Source organism: Malania oleifera, chromosome 1, assembly GCF_029873635.1.
Source record: "Malania oleifera isolate guangnan ecotype guangnan chromosome 1, ASM2987363v1, whole genome shotgun sequence".
Lineage (NCBI taxonomy): Eukaryota > Viridiplantae > Streptophyta > Magnoliopsida > Santalales > Ximeniaceae > Malania > Malania oleifera.
In genome coordinates, this window is record NC_080417.1 from 126,531,271 (window position 1) to 126,543,845 (window position 12,575).

At 33.9% G+C, this 12,575-nt stretch overlaps 2 protein-coding genes across 12 annotated transcripts in view; one reads left to right on the plus strand and one right to left on the minus strand.

The window, feature by feature from the left end:
* Positions 1-2,861: 2,861 nt before the first annotated feature.
* Positions 2,862-7,619, plus strand: LOC131157158 (E3 ubiquitin-protein ligase CCNB1IP1 homolog). Of its 10 annotated transcripts, none has more exons than XM_058111137.1 (10): positions 2,862-3,072; positions 3,354-3,444; positions 4,898-5,072; positions 5,186-5,258; positions 5,683-5,728; positions 5,904-5,934; positions 6,156-6,411; positions 6,528-6,688; positions 6,933-7,170; positions 7,250-7,619. In XM_058111137.1, the coding sequence occupies exons 1-10, from the start codon at positions 3,053-3,055 to the stop codon at positions 7,254-7,256; spliced, it is 1,098 nt and encodes a 365-aa protein (XP_057967120.1). In that variant the 5' UTR covers positions 2,862-3,052; the 3' UTR covers positions 7,257-7,619. The 10 variants fall into 10 exon arrangements, with proteins under 10 accessions (XP_057967120.1, XP_057967079.1, XP_057967069.1 ...); XM_058111096.1 differs by having other exon boundaries at positions 2,885-3,072; positions 6,903-7,170; XM_058111086.1 differs by having other exon boundaries at positions 2,923-3,072; positions 4,895-5,072; positions 6,903-7,170.
* A 467-nt stretch (positions 7,620-8,086) lies between these two features.
* Positions 8,087-12,575, minus strand: part of LOC131157195 (NADH kinase) — a 49,815-nt gene continuing 45,326 nt past the window's right edge. The window contains exons 2-6 of one of the 2 annotated variants that reach the window (XM_058111182.1): positions 9,821-10,066; positions 9,596-9,676; positions 8,866-9,017; positions 8,614-8,761; positions 8,087-8,469 (exon numbers count right to left, since the gene is read on the minus strand). In XM_058111182.1, coding sequence (XP_057967165.1) covers positions 8,395-8,469; positions 8,614-8,761; positions 8,866-9,017; positions 9,596-9,676; positions 9,821-10,066 — 702 coding nt within the window. In that variant the 3' untranslated portion in view covers positions 8,087-8,394. Of the gene's footprint in view, positions 8,762-8,865; positions 9,018-9,595; positions 9,677-9,820; positions 10,067-12,575 lie in introns of both variants that reach the window. The other variant, XM_058111174.1, reaches the window with a different exon arrangement.

Genomic DNA, 12,575 nt, shown 5'->3' on the forward strand with positions numbered 1-12,575 from the left:
TTGGGGAACAAGCAAAGAGGTTTTATACATCTATAAATACCTCCAAGACTCATTGAATTAAACACCAAGATTATTAAGAGCTCACAATCTGCTGTCATACTCTCTCTCACTCTGAAATTCTGAAAGTGCCTCATATTGTTCTCATCTTTGCTCGAAATTAAGAAGATCTTGCTGTGTTTGATCATTAAGCTGCTGATTCTTTCATTGAAAGATATCCATGGTGATAAAATTCTAAGAGCTTCATTCTGAAAATTCATATTCTGAATTTACTAAAGTGCATTAGTGTTTTAAACTTGTACTAATCAGCTCTTTGAGGAGTAAGTTTTTGTACGTGTTGTTTCTCTATCATTGCAACAGGGCTTGTTGACGATTTGAGTATTAAATCGTTTGACCAAACAAGGAGAGATTGTTTGGAGAAGGCGGGCTCTAGCCTTACCCAAGGAGTGCTTGTAATTGCTTTTGTTCTAACTGATAAAGGAACGGTAATAGTGAATCCTTTGGCGGTTTGGCCAATGACGAGGACGTAGGTTGTGTTGAAGTCGAACCTCGTAAAAATCCTTGTGTTCTTCTTTCTTTACTCTATTTTTTATTCTTTATTTTTCAAGGATATAATCTGCGTGATTGTTTTTAAATTTTAATACTGAATGTTTGGTTGTTAAATAGAACAGAAGGTAATTCGTTTTTGATAAATCAGCATTGATTGCGGAAACCGAAAGGGACTACGTTGGTTGATTATCCTTGACCTATTAATCTGAAAGTTTATTTAAAAACTGAACATTGGGAAGAAGAATACTTGTGATACAGGGCTTATATTGAGAATAGCAATTTTTAATAATATAATATAAGAGTTAATGTTTAGACACATATTGCCCCAATTATTTTAGTTAAAAAAGTTATATTTAATTGTTGAATCTTTAATTTATGAATTGTGAAAATTTTAGAACATAAATTTAATTATGTACTCTTAGTAGTTTTTTTGTGTTAAAAATATAATTATTAACATACACGCAAGTGTCATTATTATAATAATCAAGGATAGGATTTTCATATAGAACTAAAAGTGGACGTGAGAGTTCTATGTATATTCTTGGAAACTGTATAAAATGAACCAAACAAAAATATTTGCATAAGAAAAACATTCAATTTCTAGTCTTACAAATGAAAATCTCCAAATGTTTATTCCATGCAAATATTATTTATACTGCGAACAAAATACTCCCTTAATTGTTTTGACGTGTGTAGGCTTTACTCTTTTCAATTATATATCTATAGCATCTTATTCAAAAAATAGACCTAGCGTTTTCACATGTCAATGCAAGCGTGGTTTAAAAGCATTAATCATGCGAATGACATGATATATGACCACCTAAAGTTATTTTTAGATGACATAGTTGAAAGAGATGAATTAAAGGAGGACTGGTAATGTTTATTAGGAACACTTTAATAGAGAAGAGTTTAAGGAGTTTATATTTCACTTTTTTTTTTCAGATTTTAATTGGGAGGAGGTGATATGTAAGTAGTGACAAACTCAAAAATTTCTCAGTGGGGATAAAAAATATATAAATAAAAAATAGATTTATATATATATATTTTTTCATATTTTCCTATACAAATAATTTAAAAACATATATATATGTATATATATATATATATATATATATATATAACACTAGTAATAATTATTTCAAATAAAATCATTTATCAAAAAAATTGAGTCTTTTATATTTATTATCTTTGAAAATAGGGGTGAATAAGTATTTTTAGTGGGGACATTTCTTTAGGGGTCGTTTGGTATCATTATCAAAAATTTGAGAAACGAAACCAGAAACGAAAACCAAAACTACAAATGCAAACTAAAAAATAGAAACCAACAACTTGTTTGCTTAACATTTTTAAAATTAATATAAATTTTAAAAACTTAATTAAAAAATATTCATTTTCATCTTGAAATCAAAATACTATAAAAATATGATTAAAATAATAAAATTATAAATGATACACATTAAAAAAATTAATATAATAAAAATAAAATTTATTATAATTATTTGACTTAATTGTTCTACTTTCAAAATTTACTTTACAATAAAAAATTTATTGGACGTGACAATTGAAAAATAGTAAAAGTATTTTTTTTAATTGGCTTTATTATTATTTTTTAAAATTGATGCATATTTTTATTTTAATTATATTTAAATTTATATGATCATTTAATTTTAATTTTAATTAAAAAGCATATAAAATGATTAATTTAATTATAAAAAAACTATTTATGAATATTAAAATTTTTGGCAATAGGTTATCAAAATAACTGAAATCATAAAATCTAATTTTCAGTTTTTTGACAAACAATCAAAAATCGGTAACAGAAATAGAAGACTAACAACATAAACAAATGTATTTTATAATCTATTTTTTCATTGAAAAAATAAAAATAGAAAATAAGAAACAACAATGATATTAAATAGGTCTTTAATTTACCAAAAAAAAAATCTTTATTTTAAATTTTTAATGAAGGCACCTACCTATACTCACGTATATATAGACCTACCAGAAGAAGTATGTGAAAAAAAATATCAACATTTGAGTTATATAATTAATTTAAAAGTAATGTTACACACACCTATTAAATATCATATTTTTTGTTTCCTATTATTTTATGTAATTATATTATACACATACTCTGATACTTACAAAGTAATAAATAAATAAAAATAATTATATTTAGAAGATAAGCCTAATATTTCTATTAATTTAAAAATGAATTCTGATACCACTTCCGAAATAAACATTTTTGGTTGAATAAACAGTTTAGCTGGACAAGTCGTTTTAATAATTTTTTTGCAGAAAAATAAATCGAAGGAAATGCCACGTCATATGTGGCTCTTGTTTTCCCGGGCCGCACCCTGTATGTTCCTCGAGCAGGCCTCGGCTTTTGCCGCCATTTCGAATCGTGAACGCAGAGAAGAGAAAAACTGTGCACCGATTCAATTTCTCATCATTTTACGCTTGTGGAAGAACTGGAGTACCGCAAGAAATTCATGTTCCGCTATCTATGCGTGACGATTTTTCACGGTATTAGAGCCCCAATTTCAAATTTACCTGTGATTTTCAGTCGTTTTCTTGTTCGTTTTGAGGAAACTTCTTGAAATCGAACGAAGTTCGGAGCATTGTTTTTTCTTTACTTTCGTTAAGTTTTTTCTGCTTTTTTTATTTTATTTTTTTTTGAAAGATATACTGCTTGGAATTCAAGTCTACTCGAACATCGTTATCAATTGCTGCGCGTATTGACAGTCCAAAAAATTGTTTAGCCGTTTCTTGGTTGCCTAATCTGATGATGATTGGTTGTCGTTTAGTTTCAGTTTTCCTTTGAAATTTCAGAGACTGGTTTTTGAGTTTCAGAGGAACGAAATCGAAGTAGTGCAAAGGATTTTTGTAAATTTTGAGGTATGAAGCTCAATGACTCTCTAATTTTTAGCTTTTCAGGTCGGCATTGCCCTAGCTTTAAATGTTTAGGGCTTATAATGACCTTGTTATTTTTTAGCACGGCTGACTGAATTTTGGCAGGCTGAATTGAATATGTTCCCGAAAACAAAAAACAAAAAACAAAAAAACAAGATTGTAGATGTAGAGAGATTATTTATTTTATTGAAGAGATATTATAATTTTCCTTCTGCCTTGAAAGGTGTTCCCTCGAGAATTTTTCTAGGAACCATGACCACATATAGAGCCCTAAAAAGCTCATATTGAATTCATAGCTGTAAATTTTGAAATGGTTAGTTCCTCCCATTGAGACGAACCACTCACTCTAGGTCCTCAGTTTTGTATTCTTCATGTATGAAAATTTTCATCAGGGCAAGGATTCACTTTTAGACACAAAACAAGGAAGATCCCCACGTCAGATTGTTGTCTATACAAAGTTTACCATTCAGAGACGGTTCAATTCCATGACTGTAATTTTTAAAGATTTAATCTATTTTCTGTACATGTATGGTTATTTCTTTAGACAGTGTATATGGTTATTTTTTTCAAAATGAAAATTTTTTATTTTCCAAATAGCTGAATTCAAGCCTATTTTGGACAGAAAAACATTTAATGTCTAATCATTTGACCAAATATCATTTTATTTTCCAAAATTTTTCATCCAATTGCTAAAAAAAATAACAGTAACATCTTCTTTACTTGTTTCTTTCTTGCTTTCTTTACTCTGTTTATTTTTGTTTGGTAAGCAAATTTCAATTAATAAACTATAATTTAGTTTCCTGATTATGAAATATCAAGGGTATGAAAGTTTCAAGAAGTTTATGCAAGAATTTCTATTGTTCTTTCAATTATGACATTAAGTTCAAGCACATGAACTCGTTTTTCCATTATCTTGGTCTTCATTAGCATTTTTGCCCCTTATGACAGTTATATTTTAAAATATTGATTTGTAAGTTTTAACGCTAAACATTTTATTAGGTGTTGAATCTTACTGATTTGACTGATCTCTCAATTTATTATATTAAAAACCTAAATGTATTTTATTTATTTTTTTCAAATTTATGATGAATGTCACCCTTCAAAATTCCCAGCTCTATTTTTTTCTTTTTTTCATGCACAAGCAACTAATCAAGGGTAGAGTTTTGTTGCCAAGCATACTTGTCAAATTTCCATTTCTTTCAGGCTTTTGAAAGGTTAATGAAGCGACTCCTTTGTTTTTTTTTTTTTTAATTGAAGGCAGAAATTATATATTTTGTATTTTTTATTATCATATCACATTTGGGCTTGGGTTGTAAACAACTTAAACCATCATGACTATATGACAATGACCTTGCTTTCATAAGGCTAGTCCTTCGTAACTCCAGTTTCATCCAGGCTGTTTCCTGCTGATCTTATGTGAAAATTGAACTTCTAGCAGGCATGTGGAATTGCCAGGAAATCTGGATGGGGATCAGGTTATGATTTACAATTCTCTAAAATATTGGATATACCATGGAATCAATGGTCATCTTTGAAAACTGAAATGAGATGCAATGCGTGCTGGCGAGAGCTGGATGGGCAAGCTATTACCACAATCTGTGGTCACCTCCTGTGTATCCAGACGCATATAATAATTCTACTTTATTCAGTTCTCTGTTTTTTGTTTCTTGGGGAGAATAGATAGAATTGGTGCATTTGCATAAGGTTTTCTTAACTGCATAAAAAGGTACTGAGGATGCTGCCAAGATCCTGAATAATGATGCTGCTTGTCCTATTTGTGACCAAGTGTTATCTAAGAGGTAAGAGGTTTCTAATTGTGATTCTTAGAAGCCCTTGCACATATTTTCCTTTCATTTTTATTTTTCAAGTAATATTTGGCTCCAAATTCATTGATACAATGAGCATATATAGATGGATGAGAGAATGAAAATATGTATAGACGTGCACGTTTGTAAATTTGATTAATTACTGAACAAAAGCATTGTAATCTTTTAAATGGCTTACCTCTACATTCCTTCCCGCCCTTTCTGTGTCTTTACTCACTTGTTTGGGGAGTTCCTCAAGAAAACGACAAGAGAGTGCTGCTACATGAATATCCTTGCTATTAACCTTAAGCCATTGGCTGTGGAACAAGAGCATTTTGGGCAATATTAATATTCTTACTTGCATACAACTTTATATAATTTAATTTTCGCTTACTTTGTTATTTTTTTCACTTTTCAGTCTGCTGAAACCTGTGGATATCAATCCAAATGATGAATGGATAAATGTAAGCAGACACTCTTTTTTAAGTACCACATACAATTTCCTTATTCCTATTGCTACCATATTCTATTGAAATACGTACCATGTTCCAGACTTATCAGTAATCTGCTCATGATTTTGCCACCACCTTATATTTTCATTTGCTTTGTTGAGAATCTTTACAATGTATGCTGTTGCAGATGTCCATGGCCGGGATTTCTCCACAGATATGTATCCTTCCTTTGTATATGTTGCAATATTGTAACTGCACTGTTTAGTGACTCCCAGTCTATTGAGCAAAATATATAAAAGGAAGGTAGAAATTTTTTTGGTGCACAGAAATTAATTCCTTTCATGCTTTATGGAGTAAATTCACCGGATGAAGCCTGGCACTCGTATAGAAAGTCTGTTGAAGGAGGAATTGGGGACACATTTTCCTTGAACGAACATAGTAATGAAGAGTGCATACAGAAGCGTGATGTTCTATATTGGGCAAAAGGAACTAGAGATGCAATTCAAGATGAACAGAGTAGTAGCACAGTGCCGGCAGAAATGTGAGGTAATGCAGGAGAAGTTCACAGAAAAACTGGAGCAGGTACATACTGCATATCAGAAAATGGCCAAGAGGTGCCAGCTGATGGAGCAGGAGATGGAGAGCTTGTCCAAGGATAAGCAAGAACTTCAAGAAAAATTCTCAGAGAAATCCAGGTCAGCCGTTAGCTTGCATTTTATTGTCGGATCCTTACTCTTAATGTCTGATCATTGATCAAAATCTGTTGGGCTGTTATTGGAAGCATGACACCAACTATTATTTTATATTCTAGACAAAAGAGAAAACTTGATGAGATGTATGATCAATTGAGAAATGAATACGAGTCAATGAAACGATCAGCCATCCAACCTGCAAGCAATTTCTACTCGAGACCTGAGCCAGATTTGTTCTCAAACCCGACCATGATGGATAACAGAGATCCTGTCAGAAAAGGTAATGCAGCTTTTCTAGCAGCAAGTACAAAATAAGGTGAACTTACTGTCAACAGATCAAAGTATCTCTCAAGTACGACTGTCTGAGGGCCTTGAAAGCTATTAATAGTTCTGTCGTATCAGTAGTGCCATTACAACACTGAGTCGGGCTCTATTAGCATTTTTTTTTCCCTTAAATTATTCCAAGAAAGACCAGTTTAACTTATTTGTTGCAGATTGGCCGATTTTCACTCCTGAAACTCCAGGGCCCAGAGAGGATATATGGCCAGCAAGACAGAATAGTTCGGGCTCCGGCACATTTGACATCTCTGGTTGCTCACCAGGGAAACAAGCAGCAGTTCCTGCTGATGCCGGGAACAGGAGGACTGGTGCCCATCCTATATTTGGAGGCGGTGGTAATAATCCCTCAATGACCCTGAGAAACTTGATAATTTCACCAATAAAGCGGCCTCAGCTCTCTCGGAACCGCACTCAAATGTTCACGTAAGTGAGACACTGGTGTAAAAGCTGTTTTGTGACGCACTTGTTTTCCTGATTGATGGATGAAATCTTGGATGTTCAGGTTGTAGGACAGCAGTTGAAGCTGAACCAGGCACGGTGGATTGTTACTTAAGCAGCCTGGACAAAACCCCATGAACCAGTGCTCATATCTTCAACGTTAAATCTTTTAACTGTAATTTTGGCACCCTTTGGAAACACGGGCACCGAACATTCTCCAGGTGAAGCAGCTGCTGAAGAGGAAGAAAAAATGAAATTGATGGAAATATTAATGTCGAAGCCCATTACCTTTTCTTAATGATAAAAAAGGGATGATATATTTTTTAAGTCCTTCAAATTGTGGCATCATATGTTGAAATATGACTCTCGACAAGTGAAAATGTACTGATATTATACTTCTTTTAAACCAGATTTGAGATTATTCTGGCTGCTTACATATGCTGCATTTAAATGGGCATTTTCTTTTGATTCTTTTGGATGTTATATTCAAGTGATCCCAGTGGATCATTCTAAGGCAACCTTCACATCTCTCACACAGCTTATGTTCATAAATCTTTCCCAGAAAGACAATTTTCCCTATAGTAGGCGTACCAGTGTTATGCCACTCAATAAGGCTAGGGTTTATGTTTGGCTTGGAGAATACTTTGAAATGCAATGATGATGTGATAAGAATTGTTTAGGAATGCAACAAGTTAGAAGTTTCTCAAGCCAAAAATTGTAGTATTCAATCCAGCTTGGAATAAATGATTAATACACATTCTTATAGTAAAGCTACAAATAGTAATTCCTTGTGGTTATTATAGATTAATAAAACCTTACATTATTTTGCATTTTAGTGACAACTAATTTTCTTTTCTCGTGTAAACTATCAAATTCTTAAATTAAAGTCCTGAAATAGACATTCATGAAGCAAATGTAATGTAAAATTTTGGGCAAATTCTCAACTTGCTTACAAAGGAGTCTCAACTACAACCATTGCATCTGCCGAAGAACAAAACAAAACTGAAGTATGATGAGCCCAACTTACAAGTTTGCCGCCCAAACAAAAACTTTCTTTTCAAGGGACAGGCTGGCAGCAATAAAAGTAAAATATTTCCTGCAAAGATTACATTTTAAAAAATCTCCTATACTTGCAAGATCACTATCATTGCAAAATTTTTTTATTTCTTTGGATGTATTTTTACATGGCTTTGACTATTTACACATATTCTATGATAACAGATGTTGAGGCAAGAAAACTTTCAAATCCGGGGCACCAGTAGATATTCCAATTGTATCTCCGTGCTGGATGTCATAAAAAACATGGGAACCATCAATGTATATTACACCCTCTTTAGAAAACCAGGTAGCTTCCATAGACTGGTCAGATCTTACTAGACCATGCATTAAGGGAGACTCAGCTTCTCTAGGGGAAATAGGCTCTCTTACCATATACTGAAGATCCCGTGATAGTATGGGCATTTTAAATCCGCCTGCTGAGAGCATTGCACCTGTTGATCCAGCCGCTGTGGAAATCCTGAGGCCACTTGATCGACAGTTCACCATACGAGAATATAGCTGGTCATCCCTTCTAATTCTGACACACACACATACACACACACGCACACACAAAGAGATGAAATACATAATATCAATATACTACATGTAAGCTCATGTTAATGGTTAATTAGGAACACAAACCGGAATGAAAACCGAGAAACTGTAGCTGGACATTTTTGTGCAATTAAAACATCATTAAGGGCATATGTTGACAGCAGCTGTGAGTTTACACACATTGAGATCCTTGACAATCGAGAAGGGACTGCTCGATCCTCCAGGACGTCATCTAGTACCTGATAATGATCCCAAAGGCTATTCAGTTGAAAAACATTGTGCTCAGAAGCATATCAATAACATCAAAAACTCCAAAAACAATAATGCAAAATAAAATTGCAGGGAATATAGAAAAATGACTAAATCATGAATATGGTAGGGTGTGTTGGAGGCAACTAGCTCTTTAACAGTGAGTGATTTATAGGGATAAGATCATAAGATGCCCTTCGCATTGGGGAAAAAGAAGAGTTGAAGATGAGAAACTGCTTAGGCATATAACTATATTAGAGTACTTTCCTCCTTTGGAGCAAGCCAACGTCAGCACACTATAGTTGCTTATGCTAAAACTCACATGGACAACAATAACCTTCCAATTGTTTAACATGAACACAACACAAACTAATACAGTTGCATTAAAAAGTAACAAATTTGCATTAAAGCTGTGTATGCAACTCATTGAAGTTACAATTTATTTTATTTTATTTTATTTTATTTTTGTGAGGGGATTGGGGATCAATGACTGGAAGCTGCTTCCAAACACATCATAAGGCTTTCAATAATTTTTTTTTTTCTTATCAATCTTATACAATAGTCTTACTTGCTCAAAAGTTCTGACAGTTGCTGCACAAAGATAGCCTGTGCTTCTGGTAGCATCAAACTTGTCACTGAACTCTTCCACCTAAACCAAAGAAAATATGGCAAATTGGAATTGATGATTCAAAAATAGTAAAAAAAAAAAAAAACAGCAGATAAGGCATATCGATTTAATATGTATCAATACCGAGACGACAAAACTAAAGCTTGAACAGAGGACCAAACTAACCTCTTCAACTTGTGTAGGGTCAGAATTCACGCCTAAAATTGGGATTGAATCATCCATGAAATGGCTGGCCTGCAAAAGAGTTCCATCACCTCCAACAGTAACAACAAGGTCCACATTGCGGATTGGATGTGATAGACTGTTACGTAAAATTGGCTCCCAGTCAACCAACTTCTTCCCCAAAACATCCTGACAAAAGTTTATGGCATCCTTGTGAACCTTACACCTGTCATCTAGATAACTTAAAACCTGCAATATCACCCAGATAAACAAAATTACAAGGATGAAAAGAGAGGTTGGCTGAAATGATATAGTATAAGCTGAAAGAAAATAAAGTCAACAAACCCATTAGTGTACATAATAATGAAAGGCATATATAAGTATAACATCAGTCTCCTAACAACAAGTTTCTCTCATGAATCCCAGGGGAAAAAAGGTCTGACCAAGACAGTCCAGGGGAAAAAAGGGCTCACCAAGACAATCCGGGAGAAAAAGGTCTCACCAAGACAGTGACTAACTAACAGGGTCTGAAATCTTTAGTATAATTATATTTCTCTGAAACACTGTTCATTTAATTGCAAGAACTTGTTAAAGTAAGTCAAAACCTTAGTATAGAATATTTGGCAATAACCTGATATATTTTATCATCAGAGACTTGATTCCATAAACATTTGAAACCTTTCTTCCAAGAAAAGAGTATTCGTGACAAGAAAGTTTTCCTACTTTCAAATGAAGAACTAAGAAAAAGCTCATTTACTTTTGCATTAATCCATATGATGTTAAAGAGTAGGAGGAGACACTGACTAAAGCATGAGATAGAGCACTCTAGATCTTGGTGGCCTACCAACCTAGTTGCCAAACTGGAAGGCAAATACTGTAGAACTCTGTTGGCTTTATTACCCACATAGCAGATTTGAGCAGACTTTGCAGGTTCACATTTGAACCCACCAAGAGGTGGTGCTCTGGGAGAAAAAAGGGCATGAATGGTAAGCCAGAAAACATGAAACATAACCTTGAAGATTAAATTGTAGCCTTCACTGCACGAATGCATGCCTTTTTGTCCAGGATATCCTTCTTCTATAAATAAACTTTTAGCCATATTTGATCTTATAAATTTGTGCCTACCTTGGGAAAAGAGTTTTTCAGGGAATTTCCATTTCTCACAGTGCACTTTAAGAGGTCTTTCTCTATCATGTGCCATTTCTTGATTGTTGGCCAATCTTGATCATGTTTCTGGTGATCATTGTTCCGAATTCATCAATTTGTTAATCTGCCCTGATTAATTTTTCTTCTCCTCTATTTTCTGTTCACAGTTTGATCTATTCTTGCTGATAGTTTGTTGACTTGAAATCCTTTTGTTCATTTCTGATTCTGGTGAACATACTTATTTGAGTCGGATCATTCTTGGTCCAATACAAGCTGAATCATGGATCAAACTCTTGGAAGTTCTTCGGCAGCAGTGGAGAGATCTATTGGATGCAGCCTTCAAGATATTTTATCAAATTCTCCCAAAAACCCACAATCACATCTTCTTTGTTGATACTGTAAAGACAGCAAATTTGAAGTGTAAAGCAATTGCATGGAACATTCTCTTTGGAAAAGATCATAATAAAGACTCTAAACTACAATACTTTCAGGCTTTTCAAGTCAGATGGTAGGATAATGGTCTGTCCTCTTGATTGAATTTTTCAAAATAGGAGCAGACAAATGGAGAAAAACTCTTGTTGGTCATTTCTGAGCAAGTCTCTTGCTTATATATGTATGTGAAAGATACTGTCAAGATCTAGAAGAAAGCAGGCACAGTAGAGTTTTTTCCACTTCCAAATGGTTCTTATATGTTTAGGTTATGGAACATAAAGAGTGAATCCTAGAAAATAGCTCCTGGTTCATTGGAAGTACTCCAGTTTTCCTGGAAAATTGGCATCCAGTGTTTGAGAAAGAGCAACTAAATGCAGAAAAGTCCCTATCCCGCTAAAAATTCTATAATGTTCCCTCACTCTATTGAACCACTTTTGGACTCAAAAGTAATACCTATATGAACAGGGAAAAACTTTCAATCATAATTTGGACCTAAATCTATCTTTGAAAGGGCTTTGGCCGACCGAACATAGGACGTCATAAATGCCTCGATCGACTGAACTAGTAGAAAGTCAACACGTTGACTGAGGCTCAGGCGACCGGTCTAGAGATGAACTAAAATTCCACGGTCGACTGAACCTAAATGCTGACACTTTTTACCAGCCCCGGCCACCGAATTTATAGTTCAACCTCACCCTGGGTGACCGAATAGCTAGAACCGACAACTTGAACCAAGCACTGGACGCCTGAACCTGCGAAGGTTGGGAAATCGCCTCGGATTCGGTTGACCATGCTTCAGCCGACCAGTCATTGCCCATGGTCAACCGAATCCGAAAAATCACTTTTACTCTTTGTGAGTGTTCGGGCGACCGACCCTCTCGGGTTGGGTTTAATTAAACATTTTTAAAAATACCGAGTGTTTCCCTAACGGTCATATTTTTTAGAAAAACTATAAATACCCCTTTCATAACTTAGATTAACAACTTTGATTAGCCCAAATTTTCTCTCTAATCCATTGTTAATCAAATTTCCCCCAAAATGTTTTTTTATTGTTAAAATCATTCTTTTGAGGCAAAATCTTTTATACAAATCTCTTCAACTCTCTTTCATGCTTTTATTTCAAAATCATTTTGAGGAGAGTATTTTATTTAGGGCATTTTATTTGCATATACTCTCACTT

Coding starts and splice junctions, on each gene's coding strand:
- LOC131157158 (XM_058111086.1), top strand. CDS start 3,053: ATGCGTGACGATTTTTCACG. Junction 5,935..6,155: donor CGGGATTTCTCCACAGATAT/GTATCCTTCCTT, acceptor GAACGAACATAG/TAATGAAGAGTGCATACAGA. Junction 6,412..6,527: donor AAATTCTCAGAGAAATCCAG/GTCAGCCGTTAG, acceptor TTTATATTCTAG/ACAAAAGAGAAAACTTGATG.